The 19,468-nt window shown below is 38.3% G+C and overlaps 2 protein-coding genes across 6 annotated transcripts in view; one reads left to right on the top strand and one right to left on the bottom strand.

The window, feature by feature from the left end:
- The window catches only part of Hps5 (HPS5 biogenesis of lysosomal organelles complex 2 subunit 2), a 40,092-nt gene extending 25,888 nt beyond the window's left edge, over positions 1 to 14,204 (bottom strand). Inside the window, exons 1-10 of one of the 5 annotated variants that reach the window (XM_048788451.1) lie at positions 14,066 to 14,204; positions 13,535 to 13,629; positions 13,210 to 13,436; positions 11,312 to 11,473; positions 9,214 to 9,324; positions 9,010 to 9,074; positions 7,801 to 7,993; positions 6,357 to 6,490; positions 2,545 to 2,757; positions 2,174 to 2,245 (exon numbers count right to left, since the gene is read on the bottom strand). In XM_048788451.1, the coding sequence (XP_048644408.1) occupies positions 2,174 to 2,245; positions 2,545 to 2,757; positions 6,357 to 6,490; positions 7,801 to 7,993; positions 9,010 to 9,074; positions 9,214 to 9,324; positions 11,312 to 11,419 (896 nt within the window). In that variant the 5' untranslated portion in view covers positions 11,420 to 11,473; positions 13,210 to 13,436; positions 13,535 to 13,629; positions 14,066 to 14,204. Of the gene's footprint in view, positions 1 to 2,173; positions 2,246 to 2,544; positions 2,758 to 6,356; positions 6,491 to 7,800; positions 7,994 to 9,009; positions 9,075 to 9,213; positions 9,325 to 11,311; positions 11,474 to 13,209; positions 13,437 to 13,534; positions 14,022 to 14,065 lie in introns of those variants that run through there. The other 4 variants (XM_048788452.1, XM_048788450.1, XM_015477683.2 and 1 more) reach the window with 4 other exon arrangements.
- A 71-nt stretch (positions 14,205 to 14,275) lies between these two features.
- Gtf2h1 (general transcription factor IIH subunit 1) overlaps positions 14,276 to 19,468 on the top strand; it is a 28,129-nt gene continuing 22,936 nt past the window's right edge. The window contains exon 1 of the mRNA XM_048788204.1: positions 14,276 to 14,479. The gene's annotated coding sequence lies outside the window, so the exon portion shown is untranslated. The remainder of the gene's footprint in view (positions 14,480 to 19,468) is intronic.

Here is a 19,468-nt window from a genome sequence, read left to right on the forward strand (position 1 = left end):
TTTCTTTTTTTTTTTTTTTTTTTTGGTACTGGGTATTAAACCCAGGGGCACTCTATCACTGAGCCACATCCCCAGCTCTGTTTTGTATTTTAGAGACAGGGTCTCACTGAGTTGCTTAGCACCTCACCATTGCTGAGGCTGGCTTTGAACTTGCAATCCCCCGGTCAAACTTGCAATCCCCCCGTCTCAGCCTCCCAAGCCACTGGGATCACAGGTATGCACCACTGCACCCTGCTAATAAACTGGTTTTTTTTAAATCACATTCTAAGTTGGCATGGTGGCATGCATCTATAATCCAAGGCACTGAGAAGGCTGAGTTTGAGGCCAATGTCAACAACTTAGAAAGATTCTGTCTTAATACAAAAAACAAAAAGGGCTAAGGATGTAATTCAATGGTAGAATGTCCCTGGGCTTAAACCCCAGTATCCCCCCACACACACACAAAAATCACAAATCACATTCTAAGAGTGATTAGTTACTCTTTAAAAGAACCCAAACAGAAGTCCACACTCCAGCCAGGTGCGGTGGCACATGCCTGTAATCCCAGCAGCTTGGGAGACCTTGAGGCAAGAGGATCGATCAGTAGTTCAACTTAGTAAGGCCTCAGCAACTTAGTAAGGCCCTAAGCAACTTAGCAAGACCCTATCTCTAAATAAAAAAGGGCTGGGTATGTGGCTCAGTGGTTGAGCATCCCTGGGTTCAATCCCCAGTGAAGTCCACACTCCAGTGTGCCCTATAAAAAACTCTAAATACCATTTTCTAAATCAGCATTAGAGATCTTATTAATTAGCCTAAGGACATTAGAAATAATTTTTCACTGATGAAATAAGTAAAGTTCCAGCACAGAGATTAGTGGGAAATTATACATTCATACTCATACCCTTGTAGAATAAGGTATAGTAATTGGCAGACCCAGAAGTTGACAAACTCTACAGTGGACTCTGTGCTGCCACTTAATATGGATTTTGCATCTAATGCACCTAGAAGGCTAACTTGAAGTTAGAATAGGGCTGAGTCTACCTTGAATAGATCTTTCATGCAAGATATTTGTCAGAGTCTCTAAAAAGCAGAAAGTTGAAATTTTAATAAGATTTCAAGAACAAGTTCTACAACTATGTTTGTGCCTGCCTATTAATAAACATATATCTATGAGGTAGATTTTAGTCAGGGACTTGCTTTCATTATATCACCCCAACAGGTAGAAGATGTTATAAGAGAATGAATACCAACAGCTCTGGTTGTCAGATGTTCCCTGACAATTACAGACTCTCCATTTGGTTTGGAAAGGGATTTTCTTTTGTTTTCCCATAATTTTTTTTTTTCCCAAGTGGTGCTTTATAATTGTGCATATGTGGGAAAGTATTTTCTCATTCATTTTCACTTTTTTTTTTTTTTGGTGTTGGTGATCAAACCAAGGCCTTGGGCATGCTAGACAAGCACTCTACCCTTGAGAGAGAGAGAGAGAGAGAGAGAGATTACAGTCTTATTCCTCTTATATAGAGTATTTCATGTAACTAGTCATTTTCTAACTTTCCAAAAATAATTTAGAGTAAAAAAAAATTTTAAAAAGCTACTGGGGGGGGCTGGGCTGTAGATCAGTGGTACAGTGCTTGCCTCAAATGCGTGAGGCCCTGGGTTTGATCCTCAGCACCACATAAGTAAATAAATAAATAAATATTGAAAAAAGAAAGCAAGCTACTGGGGACTGGGTTTATAATCCAACAACAGAGTATTTTGGATAAGGCCCTAGGTCCTAACACCACAAAATAAAAAATAAATAAATAAAAGCTAAATGGGAGAGCTAGGTGTGGTAAACTGAAACATGTAGTCCCATCTACCTGGGAGGTTGAGGCAGGAAGATTGCTTGAGTCCAGGAGCTCAAGGCCAGCCTGTCCCCCCAAAAAAAGTCAGGGGAGGACTAAGGGTATATATTGCTCAGTGGTATAATACTTGCCAACATGCAAGAGGCTCTGGCTTTAATTCCCAGCACTATAAAAAACAAAACAACAACAACAAAAATGCTCCCCCACCACCGAAGAAATTAACTAGCTAGGGTATGGTTCAGGGGTAGAGAACTTACTTAGTATGCACTGGGTTCAGTGCCAGAACCAAAACTAAATAAATAAAACCAAACTGCCTTTGAATAAAAGGAAAAGCCAAGGGAAAAACTTACCTAAGATGCAAGAGTTTGGGAAAAGACAAAGACTGGGAGCATCCAATTGTATGATCATATTGAGGTTCTGATCTAGGAAGCAAACACATACATTAATGATTTACTAACAACCTAAAATTACAAAGTTTTCCCAATATTGTGCAATTTTCACCGCCAAAACAATTTCAAGAGCTGAAATGCATCTGCCCTTATTCAATTAACTCCAATCAGAGGAAGGACAACTGATTAGAGGCTTTATCTTTTGATAAAAATTTTACTTAGTTCTTAAAAGGTATAACAAAATCTTTAACAGATAGGAGAAGATCTGAGATTTTAATCCAACCTCCAAGAAAATTCCTCAAATAATCCCAATCAGCCACACAAATCATTACCTTGGAGTAATCACAGGAAGAGGTGGCAATGAGAGGAGTTTCTTGAACTGATGTGTACTTATAACTTCACCATCAAAGTTCACTTCCCACATCCTGGAGCCAGGACGAGCACAAAATATCAAAGGTTGCTGGCTCCCAGAACACCTTGCAGGGAAGAAACAAGCTCCATATTCTCCATCTCTTTCCTTGTTTCCAATTTTCCAAAACTTTTCTCTAATATCCAGAAAGGAAGAGACACTATGTTTACTTACAAAAAAGTTAAAGACAATGGCATTATGAATCAGCATGGCCATGATAATCCCACCCACAATGTTCTCTTCCTTCTTCATATTAGTATTATGCTGGAAAGAACAATGTAATAGAAAGGTCAAAATAGAGCTCTGCTCTATTTCTGTGACCGGAAGCAAACCTCTTCACATTAGTACTCAGTTTATTATCCATAGAATGAGAGATCAGAATTGATGGAAAAACCTGTTTCAATCTAAAAGGTGAGTGCCACCAAACCATTTCATCATACATCCTTGAACCCTAAAGTCCTTGTGCAATACAATGCTCTCTGGACATCCCATGGAAGCCATGACTCTACCTTTCCACCTCTATCTCTAAGATATGTCATCACCACAAACATCCAATAAACTCCTCTTTCCCCAAAATGCTACGTCCCTCTGAAACATATCTTGGAACATTCTGTCCACTTAGATTACATGAGTTAAATACATAAAAGTATTTGAGCTGAGCGCAGTGGTGCATAGCTGTAATCCCAGAGACTTGGGAGGCTAAGTCATGAGGATTGCAAGTTTGAGATACACCTCAGCAACTCAGCAAGGTCTTAAGGACTTAGCAAACTTCTGTCTAAAAATAAAACATAAAAGGGCTGGGGTTGTGGCTCAGTAGTAGAGCATTTGCCTAGCATGTTTGAAGCACTGGATTCGATTCTCAGCACCGCATATAAATAAATGAATAAAATAAAGGTTCATCAACATCTAAAAAAAAATTTTAAAAAACATAAAAAAAGGTCTGGGCTTCTGCCAGAAAACTCATTAAAAACATTTAGTGTTAATTAATACATAATATCTATACACACACACACAAAAAGAGTAAACGTGTCCTTTTTGCAGTCTAAAAAAACAAAAAAGGGCTGGGGATGGGACTTAGTGGTTGAACAACCCTGGGTTGAAACCCAGGTACCAAAAAAATTAAATCAAATAAAAAGTTCAAAGCCCACCTGGGCAACTAAATAAGACTGGAAAACTTAGTGAGATCTTGTCTCAAAATAAAAATAAAAACTTTTTAAAGGGTAGAGTGCTTGCCTAGCATATGCAAGGCCTTGGGTCCGACCCCCAGTACTGCAAGGGAAAAAAAAAAAAGTGAGTGCACTGCCTAGAAACATGGAAGGTGATAAATGATGAGTTTACCTTTTCCTAAAACTTCCTGTTACTTATTCTTCATGACTTAGTTTCAGCAGTCTTCCTCTGAGAAACTTCCTTGACTCTCAGATGCTGAATTACATGCTTCCTATATTATGCTTTCATAGTACTGACCACATTATAAGTGGCAATTATTTCTATTTGAATAGATTATTATGTTTTGAGACAAAAGGCATTTCTTATTTCTTTTTATTTTAATTTAGAAATTTAATTCCTTTATTGGCATTGCTATGCTTTTATTTTTAATTTTAATTTGTTCTTTTTAGATATACACGATGGTGGAGTACATTTCATACATTATATATAAAAGGAGTATAACTTATCCTAATTAGAATCCCATTCTTACGGTTGTACATGATGTGAAGTTTCACTGGTGGTGTATTCACATATGAACATAGGAAAATTATGTCCAATTCATTCTGCTGTTTTTCCTACTCCCATCTCTCTTCCCTTCACTCCATTCCCCTTTGTCTAATCCAATGAACTACTATTCTTCCCTACTCCCCCTTGTTGTGTGTTAACATCTGCATATGAGACAGAACATTTGGCTTTTTATATTTTGGGACTGGCTTATTTCACTTAGAATGATAAGTTCTCCAGATCCAGAAAATTATTCTTTTAAAAATTTATTATAGAAAAATTTACTGACAAAAGTCATAAAATCATTCTTTTTTATGGCTGAGTAATATTCCACTTTGTTTATATACCACAATTTCTTTATCTATTCATCTGTTAAAGGGCACCTAGGTTAGTTGCTTAACTTAGTTGTTGTGAATTGAGCTCCTATAAACATTGATATGGCTGTCTCACTATAGTATGCTGATTTTAAGTCTTTGGGGTTTATATCAAGGAGTGTCTTATTATACCTTCTTAGTTGAATACCAAATATATAGCAGTGTCTGACCCACAGAAATCACTCAGTACACTACAGATATCTCTTATTGGGTAATGATCTATTTATGCTCTCTGGCATAAATTTACTATAATTCAATAAAATTATAGTAAATTCAATAATTCAATAGAAATTCCTGTACTTATTTGCACCATGCATAAAATATGTTTTACTATAAAAACATGGATGTGAAAATGCTTTGATATGGACTTAGGGTAAAAAAAAAATTTTTTTATTTTATTTCTTAAATTCCTTATTTGGGAAATAAGATATATTTCTTGCTTGATATTTTATGTCTAATACAGTGCTAAACACCCAGAGTACAGCATGAAGTTAATTAATACTTTCATATCCTTAAAACTATCTCTACATTATGGATGTGGAAACTGACATTTGGCAAGATTTAAATAGGGGCAGAACAGGGAGTTGATATCATGTTGTCAGGTTCCATTATCCAATGTTCTCTCTCCTCTATCATTGTTTGTTTGTTCTTTTCCTTCTCAGATTCACCTTGTTTAACAGCTGACAGGAGAAGCAAATTCATAACTTATCACTTTTGTTAATCATTAAGAGTCCCAGTTATTGTTTTCTTTTTAAATACTGTTTGTTGAATGGGGACATACATTGAAACTAAAAAAAATATTAACATAATTGAATTTTTAAATTATTTTACTATTGTATCCTTGAAAACAGAATTCTACCTAACAGAAAGGGGCATACCTAAGGCATGTTACTTCTGCAGCAAGTTCTACATTACTGCAACTCAACTCAAACTTATCACTCTTTGAAATGAGGGGGGTTCATAATACAAACTCATTGTTGTGTGTGCTCAAATTTTTCTATAATAAATTTTAAAAAGAATAAATGATACTAATAAGTATGGTAGCAAGCAAACCAACCAGCCAGGGCCAGTTAGGGATGGTGGTGATACTGGCCAGTGAAAATCTCCCTGCAGTAAAAACAGCTGAGAAACTTTGCATAATGATACATAATACTCACTTCCAGCTATTTCTCATTCTTTTGTGATATTTCATGACTACCTCTAATACACTCCTTTCCATTCATCATACATTTTATCCACCTTTGAGATATTGGTGAAATAATTGCTGAATTCATAACACTCTTAATTCTTCAGCCAATTTTACTCTGAAGTAAAATGCTATTAAATACACAGCAAATTTTAAAAACAGCAACAACAATCAGGGAAGTCTTCCTGATTGTCCTATTGAACAAGACTTTAGCCTTTAGCCTTTTGCATCCTTTAACTCAATGTTCTATAAGATTATACTTCATGGTTGGGTTCTTTAAATACTTGTCTTGATTACCCATCACATTTCTCGCTCTCCTCTACCTCCTCTTTACTTGCCAACATTAGCTTGTATTCAAACAGTTCCTTATTAATATCTGTATAATTAATTGAGTGGTTTGTGCTAGATGACTTCTAAGATTCTCCTAAATTTCTATATATCTGATGACTCATGGTGTCAACATACCTCTCAGTGTCACACAAGAAAGATCGAGTAAGTGAAGATATAAGCAGTCTTCCATCCAAATAATCTAACTGCACAACATAAGAGTCAACTGTTGTTATTGTCTGAACAGGAAACATCACAAAGGCAGCAGATGCCTAAAAGAGACATGAGAAGAAAATAAAGTATTTCATTATAACATTTACATAGAATCTCCTCCTCTTTAAATAAAATTTCCCCCTCTTTTAAATAAAAATGACATGGATAACAAAATAAAATTTTTAAATAGGCAAAAATTTAATTTGCCTAAAGGGATATGAAAATTTAGCTCTCAAAAAATTTATGAAATAATTTGATACAAACTTAAGGCTTAATCCTTAAAGCTCTGTTTGTGATTATCTAACCTTAGAGGTTGGAATAAAAAAGTTGAAGCAAGTTTTGAAACATGTGAAAGAATTTTTCATCTATAGATATATTTCTCCCTTTGGGAAAAAGACAAATTAAGTCTACACTATGTAAAGGGTTTTAACTGGACTTTGAATCAAATGATAATTTAGGGGCTGATGATGTAGCTAGGTGGTAGAGCACTTGCCTACCATTCATAAGGCCAGGGGTTCAATCCCCGGTACCAACCTTTGATGGGGCACGATGACCAAGCCAGAATAGTCTAATGTGTTTATTTAAAACAGAATAATTTAGTCAACTGTAGTTAGATGTCTCCTTTTCTGTCAAAAATTCTCCTAGAAAATGAGTCACGAGAGAAACTTTCCCCACATGATCACCTACAAAAACTCTAAGAACAGCTGTGTCCCAGCTGTGATATAAAGGCCTTGGAGAAGCAAAACAATGAGAAACTGATCTGCAGTGTCTCAAAATCAGACTGGAGCATTCTGTTAGAGTTACCTGAGTCCCATCCTTTTAAGCAATAAGTGTGGCAGGAAGCCTGGGGACCTACACATCTGAGCATAAGTCCCTTTATGATTCCATTCACATTAAGTTACATTTATCCTGAGACAAAATATTCCTATACCCATGAGTTTGGTCTACACAGGGGCCAGGAAAACAGGAGACTGAACAATTGGTGCCATTTCTGTATTTGCCATTTTATTAGTAACTAGTAAATAGACATCTTTTCTTTCTCAATGGCCTCGTATTAAAGAATACTATTATTATTAATATTATTATTTAAATGCACCAGACAGGTGAGTTAGGAAATACAGCAATAGACAATGTGCAAATTATTGAAGTCAGTTCACAAGAGCCACTCTACAACAGTATCAAACGAAAATAGTCTGCCATATGTACTGCCATATGTACTACAAACAATTCTCAAAACCTTTTAGGTCTGTGCTTTAAATCTGTCCCCCCAGAAATACATTGAATAAAATTGTATCCTTTAACTCAATGTTCTATAAGATCACACTGAGTATCTCTAATCACATACATAAAGAACTAGAGAGGTTCTCACCTTTGCTTGTTTAGATGTATTGAGTTTGATGGCAGAAACTTTCCCCACATGATCACCTACAAAAACTCTAAGAACAGCTGTGTCCCAACAGAGAGCTGTAACTTTTCGGCCTTTGTGTTCTGAAGACACGTAAATTCGTTCTGGTTTCCCACGACGCTCTTGATTTAATTCCCAAACAACTACAAGACCTTGACTGCAAGAATTGAGTGACAGAAGCAAATTTTTGGCAGTGGTGAAAAAGATAAAAATTTAACTACATCGAATCATCAATTATATTAAACACACAAGCAAACACTTGCTCTTCAGAAAAAAAAAAAAGGAAGTAAAGGCTAGAGGGAGGGTAGAGAAAGGGGAAATGCTGGGAACGATATTGGTCAAATTATATTGTTATATTATATGCATGTACAAATACGTAACAACAATCCTACCATTATGTACAATTATAATGCACAAATAAAAATATGGAAAAAAAAGAAAAAGAAAAAAGGAAGTAAAGAGCCAAGTTATTCATTTCCTTGTTTTAGTTGCCAAACCATCATAACAGAAGAACTTAAATGTTCTAAATTATATCTGTTACCTTCCTCTTTTAGGACCTTTAAAATGTTGTTGACTCAAATTAGCAGTTTTTATAAATCCTAGAGTGACTAGGATGGCTGGAAAGGTGTCCCAGGACACAGGACTTCCAGTATCAACACTGGGACAGTACTAGGCAAATTGAGGTGGCTGGCCACCCTCAGTTTAAAATGCATTTGGAAGGAAGTAGCCAGACAATCTCATCGCCCTGCTCCCAACACAAAAACAAAAAGGGAGGAATGTTGGGTGAGTGGGAGACTCCCCGCTGAATCCCTTACCCCTCCCCTCCTCAAGCTGAAGAGCGCCAAATTCAAAGGTTTTCTCAACCAATCCCTGAAGGACACAGTGTCCTCAGTCACCCTGCCAATCAGCACCCAACACATCCCCTATACAACCCTTCTTAAGCAGAAGCTTGTAAGGACACACTCTCTGCCCTCTGCCTTCTTCCTCTCTGCTCTCTTCCTCTTCTTTCTCTCATCTTTCCTCTCTCTGATCATCTTTCTCTCTGCCCTCCTCTCTCTGCTCTCTGCCTCTCCTTTTCTTCCCCTTCAGGCAGCCCCCCAATAAAATCTCTTGGTTGAAAATAAAATAAAATGCATTTGGAAAAGATCAGATAGTTTTAAAACAATTTTTTACCTGGTAGCTACAGCAACGTAATCATCATCATGTAAACAGCAAGCAACCTGAGATATTGCACCTTCCTAGGACACAAAAGGAAAAATATTGTTTAAGTACCAAGTTTTCATCCTTCTTTTATTCTAAATGATTAATCATATTGGAGAAATTCACATTTACAAAAGATACTCTTAATTGTATGTGACAGGCTACCCTTGGTCTTACCCGGTGTGAAAGAAAAAGCCTGTGCTTCCAGCCTTCTTTCTGAATGAGATTGAGTCCTCCTCCTGAGCTGCCCAAAGCCAACCATTTCCGAGACACAGCTATGCTTGTGCACTAAAATCATGTGAAGAGACATGCATGAGATACTCACAGCCACTTAACCAAATAAACTACAGACTGGAAATAAATAATGAGGATTTCTGTTCAGGTTCCTCCCCTCAGTCCACCCTCTGACCAGATGGATACAACATAATGGCACTCACTCTCTAATTCTAGAATATTGAAAAATATCAAACAAAGAACATTTATATATCAAAAAGGCTGAATAGGCTCAATTGTATAAATGAGTAATCTTTTTTGGGCAAAAGCCAGTTATTAGACCATTCGTATTTTGTGTAACTTGGCTAAGGTCATTCCAATGCTGACTGCAATGGGGGAAGACAAAGTAAGTTACCAGGGGATAAAGCAATTTGCTCCCTTAAATAACTTCTAGTCTGCATAATCATCACAAAACACCACAGTCCTTAGAGCAAGTGAGACTCTGGAGGGCACAGATTCAGGTCACCGTACTACCATGTCTCCCCAACCTATCAGTCTGCTGACTTCTCTCTTGACCTGCCAAACAAAGCAGTGGCCATGCTATGCCCAATAATCTGTGGCCAATTATTGGTTTGCTACTAAGAGACATTACTAACCTTCTTCAACTTTGTTGCTTTTCACCACAGAAGCTGAAAAACCTAAATATTCACTTTCCCATTTTCCCTTGTTGCCAGGGGTAACCATGTAGCTCAATTCTAGCTAATAAGGCTAAGATTGCTTTACCTTCCCAGACGAAAGGCAGAGTTTCAAGAAAACAAACCCTCTGCCCTTGGCCCCCTCATTCTTTTTTTTTTTTTTTTTTATATTTATTTTTTAGTTTTTTCGGCAGACACAACATCTTTGTTTGTATGTGGTGCTGAGGATCGAACCCGGGCCGCAAGCATGCCAGGCGAGCGCGCTACCACTTGAGCCACATCCCCAGCCCCTTGGCCCCCTCATTCTTGCTTGAGATACAATAGGGACATAAAACTGGAGGCAGGATATGTATCTTGCAACTATGAATAAAAGCCAACATATAGATGATGACAAGAGAGAGAAAGATGGAGAGCCTAAGTCCTCAGTGACATTGTTGGGCCACTATACAAAAACCAGCACCACCAACCTCCAATGAGATGATAAACACCTTAATTGTGTAAGTCACTGAGATAAGGTATTCTGTAACTTGCAGCTAAAAAATATTTCTAACTGATATCACCTCTCACAAATGTTGCTCATATTGCTTTGCCTATTGTTTCCTATTTTCCCTCTCCTCAGAGGCTAAAATGTACTTTGGAGCAGTAGCAAAAGTGCAAAATCAAGTTATTTTTGAATTAGTTATGATACTTTTGTTATTTACCATATCATCCTGCCTTTAATCAAACAAATTCAGATTGCGGGAACTATACACTTCCCACACAGCTAATTTTTACTCTGCTCCCTAACCAGTGGTTATATCAAATTTCTTGTTTTGGAATAAGGCAGTGGTTCATGTTGTTCAAAATGTAATGTGGGGGCATACTCATTTATACTATTAATTTTAATAACATGCTTTACTTTCTGAGAGAAGAAAGCAAGATTACTGAGAAGGAAAAAATTATTAGAACCATGGTTTCCAGAGCTGGGGAAGAATTCGAATGATAGTTTAAAAACTATATCACATAAGAGCTATGATGCCAGGCATGGTGACACACACCTGTAATTCCAGGATCTTGGAAGGCTGAGGCAGGAGGATCTCTCAAGTTCCAGCCAGCCTGGGCAGTTTAGCAAGACCCTATTTCACAATAAAATAAAAAGGACTAGGGGTATGGCTCAATCATAAAGGACCACTGAGTTCCATCCCTAGAAGAAAGAAAGAGAGGGAGGAAGGGCTAATGACTATGCTACTCCCACGTAAGGTATCATGAGGACAGGTAAGAATACAAAAGATTCCACAAAACAGAACTAGAGACCAGGGGGAAATATAACAGAGCACATAAAAACATGAATATGAAAATGAAACTAACACAAGGATGAAGAAATTCACCTTTAAACGACTGGAGTCCAACCGCAAGGCTGAGAGTAATGGATCCAGTGACTCAAACTCTGCAAGAACATGGCTGTAGGACTCTGGTATCACTGGCACAAAAGTCATTTAGTCAAAAAGGTGAAACTTGTTCAGGCACAGTATTCCTTGCCTGAAAAAAATCTGCAAAAATAGAATTTAAGATCACCATTCATTCAGGATGCATTAAAGAAATGCGTGGGGAACATAAGGAAAACATGAGACAGAACAACTAGTTCTACTTTGAACATGCTGGTAAAAAAAACAAAAACAAAAGCAAAATAGTAATAGTGTGGTCCCTCTATTTCACATTCCTTGACTCTAAAACTCTTAAAGTATCATGTCTAGATTTCAAGGCCCTCCAGCATCCTATCCCACTGCATTATCTTATAGTGTAAGAAGGTAAAACTGATACAGTAGGGCTTAAAAGAAAAATTGGTCAAGTTCCTTGAAGTAAAACAGCAACCCTACTATATTTGAGTGGTAAATTTTTAGGAGTCTCTCATTTAAATGCAATATTCTGTTGATAAGGCCTCAAAAACTAAAGCCTTGTCAGCAAGCATTAAAGTTATCAACCAAAATTTTAACAGTGCTTAATGAAGGCCTCTAGATCTCTCCATTGAACCCAGCAGGGGCCTGATATGTATGTTTTTTGAATGAAGTGAGAAGATACAAGGAATTGGAATACAAAGAATAAGAGCTCGAATAAAAGAAACTAGATAGGAATTAATAGAGATAAGAATATTAGGTAGCAAAAGTCAAATGCCCAATGAGAACTTTGTAAACTAACACCGAGTTGCCTATCTGTTCAACTAGTCTCAGTAACTTTCTCAGGTACACGTTTGTCTGTGTGTGTGTATGTGTGTGTGTGTGTGTGTGTGTGTGTGTGTGAGAGAGAGAGAGAGAGAGAGAGAGAGAGAGAGGGAGGGCACCAATTTAGAAAGAGACAGATGGCACCAATTTAGAGAGAGAGAGAGAGAGAGAGAGAGAGAGAGAGAGAAATGGCACCAATTTCCAGGTAAAAAGAAAACTGTACCATTACACACATACTACAGTCTTATTTTCTGGTAGTAATTTTGTCTCATACAATTCAACATGCACAAGAAAAATGTTGTTCTAAAAACAACCAACCAAAAATTTAGTAGAACTATACTCAAAATACTTGAGAACTCCTGATCTAAAAAGATTCTTCTCTTATTTTTTTCACTCATTCATTTTATTGTGTAGCTAATACAACATCAGGCACAATGGTGGGAACAAAGTAAGTAAAACAATTCCAGAAATCAATTTACAATCAAACAGGGAGAAAAACACAAATACCACATACAGATATAAGAGAAACATAAACAAAGTGTTTTTTTAGAACTTAAGGATTAGAGGGATCACACTGAATTAAAGGGAACCACAGATAACTTCCTAAGGGAAGTAGCACAGCACCAGGTAGGTTTTATCAGAAAGAAAGGGAAAGGGTAGTAAATAGTGCAACAATAAGCAATGATATAGAGATGGAAAAATGAAAATATATTTGATGAATACATGTTCAGTCTTTGGTTGAAACACTGAATGAAATAATGAAAGATAAAGCTGGGTCCTCTATAATGGGATCAGTAGAGGAGATCTCATCTCTATTTCTTACTCCAGTTCATCTCCCTGTTACTTCTCTCCTATTCTCCAACTGAACTATGTGTGGTCCTCTTTCAATCTATAAGTTTGTTGTGCCTCTATGATTTAAAATATGCAGTTCATAAACTCTTATCCCATCTAACAAAACCTTATCTTTCTCCAAACTGAGTTTAAATGTCACTTCTGTGAAGTCTGTCACAGCTCTATCCTAGCAAACAAAAAAATTAAGCCCATAGATGAGGGTGAGAAATGCTTACCAAAATCAATCAGTAAAACAAAGGTTGGCTTGTTCAAAGCTCACAGGGCTAATAAAAGGTAGAGTTGAGACGAGAATACACATCTGATAAGTCCAGATCTAATCATCTTCCCATTTCCCCGATTATTCAATAGCAATGTGAAAGAGTCGTATTCGGGGTTTGCTGTTCACACATCAAATACAAATCACAGTGTTCTTTTGGCCCACTAGTTGTATGGAACGAAAGGGCTGTGAAAGAGACAAGGAAAGGAACAAAAATTAAAGAAATAATGCGAAAAGGAAGTAACAGATTTTATTTCCATGAATAATAATCAGAGAATTCTCACCTCAGAGAAATTGCAACATATTTTGTCACTGCATTCGTTCATTCAACATTCTGAGTATCTACTACGTTCTCAGCCTTCACGCACCGCTGGAGATACTAGGATAAAAACATACAGTCCTCGACCTCAATAAACTCCTCATCTAGTGGAACCACTACCTTTTTTAACAGCGGTAACATTAATACTGTATTACGCCCTCTTGAGTTCCGGTAACCAAGTTTTCAAAGCCAGGCTCACAGACCAGGAGCCCAAAAGTCCCAGCCCTGCCACACCACATCCCGGTCAGCAGCTCCCAATTTTCAGTGGTCCGGACCTCCTGGGCTCCGCACCCAGCCACTCACCGCGCACTGACAGCGGAACTTGAACTTCTCTCTCCCCTCTCGCTCCTCCCCGGCCTGACTTACGTCACCCAGGAGCGCCGGGGACGCGGGATAACGCTATTAACGGCACTTCCTTGTCACGTGACGATTACGCCCCTCCCTGCGCGTGGTCCCACCCCCCTCAGGCCGCGGTTGCAATTACGCTCTCTACCACCTGCAGTCGGTGGGTCGCCGCAAGCGGAAGACAAGCCGTTAACCGGGATCGGAGGAGCCCTAAGCCAAATGGGTGTGACAGATAGGATTCCGGAGATCTTCACCGCACGAAACCGGAGAGAGGAAACGAAACAGGCGGGAACCGGTGGGGGAGGGAGGGAACTAACGGAAGGTGTCATGGCGGCCGTGCTCTGGGATCACGTGTCCCGCAGGCCCGCCTTTGTACTTCCGGTCACGTGCCCTCAGAGACCTCGCAGCCAGCGATGGAGGCGAGACCCCCCAGTAACAGAGGCGGTGGCGACGGCTGCGGCCACTGGGTTTCAGCCGCTTCCCAGCAGCAGCTCTAAGCTCAACGGAAGTCGACCCGATCCAACTCAGTTACTCACTCCTAGCCGGAGACTGTAGCTTCCACCTGGTAAGTTTAGACCAAAGAATGCGGGCAGGTGGGCGGTGAGTAGCTGACAGGCCCGGGGGTCGCGGGACGGCGCGGATTCTGCACCTTTTCCCAGCGTCGCTTTTGCGGTCTCCACACCGTTTAAGATTGCCGTCTCCTTTGCCCTTATTATCCCGAAGTAGGAAAGAGGCGACCCGATCCTTAATCTGCTGGTCTAAAGGAGTCCTGCCCTTCCACGGAGAGCAGGGACTCGAAGATCCATCCAACGCCGGGATCTGACTTACTTCATGAGAATGAAGGAAGTGGAGGCCGCTCCCGGGCAAAGAGGTCCTTCCCTTTAGGAAACGTACTGTAGAGAGTCTTTCGGTTTCAGTAAGGAAAGCTCTCACCTTGGAGGCCGAATGAGCTCGTGCTTCCACCTGTCAGTCCTGCCGCCTTTAAATTTTTTATTTACACGTGAGCCAACCTACACACTTCCAGTTTTAGTCATTCCCGATGTGATTGTCATGTAATGAAAAAAATGGAAATATATAATTATTTCACAAATTTTCCAATGTTATCAGGCTAAATTGAGTAAGGTGGCTTATCTGATTGGCTTATGTATTTATTGATTGATTGATTGAGGTGCTGTGGATTGAACTCAGGAACGCGCTACCACTACTGAGCTACATCCCCAGCCCCTTTTATTTTTTGAGACAGGGTCTTGCTGAGTTGCCAAAGCTGGCCGCGAATTTGGCGATCCTCCAAGTCGCTGGGATTGCAAGACCACACCCAGCTGATTGACTTTTTTTGTTGTTGTTTTTGGTACTGAGGATTGAACCCGGGGCACTTTACCATCCCTAGCCCTTTTTTTTTCCCCCTTATATGGAGTTTCTCTAAGTTGCTTAAAGCTTTGCTAAATTGCCAAGGCTAGCTTCCAATTTGTGATCCTCCTTCCTCAACCTCCCAAACTGCTGGGATTATAGGCATAAACCATCATACTTGGCCAGCTGATTGAGTCTTAAATGCCCATTTTAACATCTGTAAAATAGGAGTGGAAAGAGGTAGGAAATTTTTTTATCCATCAGAAGATCCAATTTAAAACATGAAAATGCACTGGGGATGTAGCTCAGAGGTAGGATACTTGCCTATCATGTAGAGGCCATGGGCTCAGTCCCCAAAACAGCCAAAGAAACAACAAAAAAAGACCACCAAGAGTGGTTTAAGGGCTGGTGTTGTGGCTCAGTGGCAGAGTGCTTGCCTTACACGTGTGAGGCACTCGGTTCAATCCTCAACAACACATGAAAATAAAGATTGTGTACATCTACAACTAAAAAAATGTTTTTTAAAAAATTGGTTTAAAATACATCTTGCAATACTGGCTCCATACAACCCAATATTCTCTCATTATACAGAGTTGTGATTTTTAAACTTTTTAAAGGAATTAAACAATTTCTCCCCATGAACTCTTACCTGGAATGCCAGTATGTAAAGCAGCATTCTTTGGTGGAAGGCTATACCAACTCAGCCTCCCCTTTCCTAGAGGCTAATCTTTGGTTATTAAGACAAAGTTGCCAATCCTAAAATTTTTAAAAGCTAAAACCATAGCTGTGAAAGTGGAGAAGTCGTAACAGCAGGGAAAATAACCTCTAGGAGCAGGCCTAAGATTTACAGAAGGACTGGGCTCTAGGGAGAACTTAGAACCTATAAGTAGTTTTAAATCCTTAATTCTTAAAGGGGGAGATGGTCTGCTGCCCTTACCCAGTTGACCTTTAGCAGCATGACACAATGATAGATTTGAGTCTCTCCTAAGTGATGTTAAATGCACATTGCAGTACAAATGTGTAAAAATAATTAAAGTGAATGCAGAGAGGGCTCTTTAATAGAACAGATTGGTACAGTCAGAGGGAGAAAAATCATTTAAAAGTAGAGGCAAATATCTGAACTTCAGTAGGTTGTGAATGCTTCATGTGTGTACTGCTCACAAGGCTTTTATCTTCCCCTGCTCGTATATTATTTTAAAGCCTGTTTGTGTGTGTGTGTGTGTGTGTGTGTGTGTTTCTCTTGCCATCAGAATGTTGTATGGTGTATTTGAGATCCCTTAACCCTTTGACCACCGTTTCTACCTTATGGATATTGCTGTTAGAGATGTCACTGTGCTCTTCCCCCTTTCTCTCCTCCTACCTTTAATGTGGCTGTGTCAGCCATTGATATAATATTCCCTCTTTTCCCCACTTTGATTACCAGATGATTATTCTTCACTTTTGGTACTCTTGTCAGTTTTTGTTTTGTTTTGTTTTTGTTTTTGTTTTTTTTTGCAGTGTTTACTAGTGGTCATCAGCCCATTTTCCTCTATTATGCATCTCTATGTCACATATTCCTCTTGACTGTCCCTGCACTGCTGTAAAGTGAAAAGGTACTTGGCCCTAAAATTGCCACATTAGTATTCTCCTTAATATCATACTTGTTGGAAAAATATCCTTAAAGCAATACGTTTTGGTTACTTTTGACATACTTATAAGTTGTTATTCCCTGTATTGTTGAATTATTAAAACATTTTTTGATTGCTTGATACAAATAGTATTCCAGATCTCCTGTCTTTTATGTTGGTAGATAAAGCAGCTTTCTCTGGCAATTCTCCTATCTGAAAGGATAAGGGTGATAGCAGTTTATATTTTACGGGTTATCTTTTTTCTCCTCCATTTATCTCTGCACCTTTAAAAAGTGTATGCAGGTGATAGAAATGCACAGATGCAGTAATTAAAAGATTTCTGCTCAACCATTTTAAATTCTTGCTATCCCTGTTTCCTTATAGGGCAGGATCCAGTTAATGGAATCTGTGTGAGAAATGGTGCTCTGATATGTGAATTGAGAGCTCTAGTGCTTCCTGGAGTTGAGCCTAAGATTTATGTGCAAAGATTTCTTGTGTCTTGCTGAGACTGGATTATTTTAAGAACAAAGATCTTATAGAGATATCACAGATATTTGTTGGATTCTTCCTAGGAGCCAAATACTATGCTGCTTGGTGCTATACTATGAATACAAGGGGCCTCTGCCTTCCTTTATTAAGTTTGCAGTTTGTCGAATTTGAAGAATTTAAGGAATTACAGAAAAAAGAATTACAGGGACTGAGGCTGTAGCTCAGTGGTAGATGGCTTACCTAGTATGCATTAGGCCCCTAGTTTGACTTCCAACATTGGGAAGAAAAAAATTTAGTAAGTGCTATGGGGAAAATAATAGCAAATGTTAGCTAATAATTTGGGGGTTTGTTGGTGTTTGGTTTTGGTTTTGGTGGTGCTGGGGGTTCAATCCAGAGCCCAACATATGCTAGGCAAAAGCTATGATTTTGAAGTTTAGAGTACTAGACTGAAAAATATGCGTAAAAGTTAGCCAGTTAATGGGAAAATGTAGCTTCAAGCAAATAAATTTTTAACTGCCTATCAATACTTTTTTGAGAAGGTCTTGGTATAAAAAAGTTATGATAGGGCTGGGGTTGTGGCTCAGCAGTGAAGCATTTGCTTAGCAAATTCAAGGCCCTGGGTTTGATCCTCAGCACCACATAAAAATAAACAAAATAAAACTATTGTGTCCAACTAAAAAATAAATATGAAAAAAAAAGTTACCACAGTATTATCACAAAGTAATCTTTTTTAAGTAAAGCTAGATCTTCATTGACCTGACTTGTTTAGATATAGCCTACAGCAATATGTCTTCATAAACAGAATATTTTGTGGCTCTTATTGAGTTCTACTGGGAAGACCTGTTTGCCTCCCAAGGAATCTCCCTCAAGAAAAATCCGAAAAATCACTGAAGCCATTTAGAATAACCTCAGAGGTTCATTCTATTAACCCTCCTAAAATTGGTACATTCGTCCTTGAACAATTAACAGAAACACTACAGATGATCAGGGAAACTTGCCAAGCAAATTAACTGAGACAATTGACCATTGTGCCCAGTATTCAATAATTTGTCTCTGATTTTTTTTTTTTTTTTTAAAGGTCCCACCATTTTTTTTTTCCTGGTGGTGGTGCTGGGCATTGGAACCCAGGGCTTCATGCATGCCGGGCACACACAGTCTACAAATTAGCTGCATTCCCAGCCCTCCCCCAAATGAATTTTAATAGGTTTCACATGTTATGTTATATAAGAGGTTATGTTTTTCCTGGTTAATTTAAAGTAGCTGATTCAAAATCAATTTATACAGTCCCATGAATTCTTCACTTTACAGTTTCTCTGTCTTCACCTACTTACTTTCTCATCTTCTCAACTTGGAAATTTTCTGTTCTTTTCCAAAGCTAACACTTTGCGTTTGGGCCTGTAAGCCCAGTTAATTGGGGACTTGCTCTATCAGCTACCCCTGTTCACTGTTTTTTCTTCTAATTACTGATGTGCTTTAAATTATTTAATAATTATGTGGTAACCTCCACCAACTCTCCCCTCCCATCTTTCTCAGATTTTAACTCATGTTTCCTAAAATGTTATTTGTATAGCATACAGTATAGTTTTACAATTTCGGGATGGGCTGTTTTCTTTTTCTTTTTTATGGACACAATACTTTTATTTATTTTTGAGGTACTGAGGATCGAACCCAGTGCCTCACATGTGCTAGGCAAGCAGTCTACCACTGAGCCACAATCCCAGCCCCCAGAGTGGGCCTTTTAAGATTGTCTGTTTATTATGTGTATTAGGAGATTGATATAAAAATATTTAACAGTTCCATAAATGTAAAATTTTATAAATTAAAATTTTAAATTTACACATATTGTAGAAATTGAAAATAGGGGTTACTTTTAATTCTTACCCACGCTTTACTTGTAAACATATGATTTGATAGGAAATACATCTCAGGAAGACATTAACTTCTTTTCTCATTACTAAATACTTATTCATTGTAGATTATCCAGAAAACACAAAGAACATTTAAATCATTTATGTTTCTGTCACTCATAAATGTTATTAGACTGGTGTCTATCTTTCCAGTTATGTATATTTGAATAATAGCATAATGAATCTCTGAGGTCAGCCTGATTC

The sequence above is a fragment of the Marmota marmota genome, unplaced genomic scaffold, assembly GCF_001458135.2.
Source record: "Marmota marmota marmota unplaced genomic scaffold, marMar, whole genome shotgun sequence".
In the NCBI taxonomy this organism is placed as follows: Eukaryota; Metazoa; Chordata; class Mammalia; order Rodentia; family Sciuridae; genus Marmota; species Marmota marmota.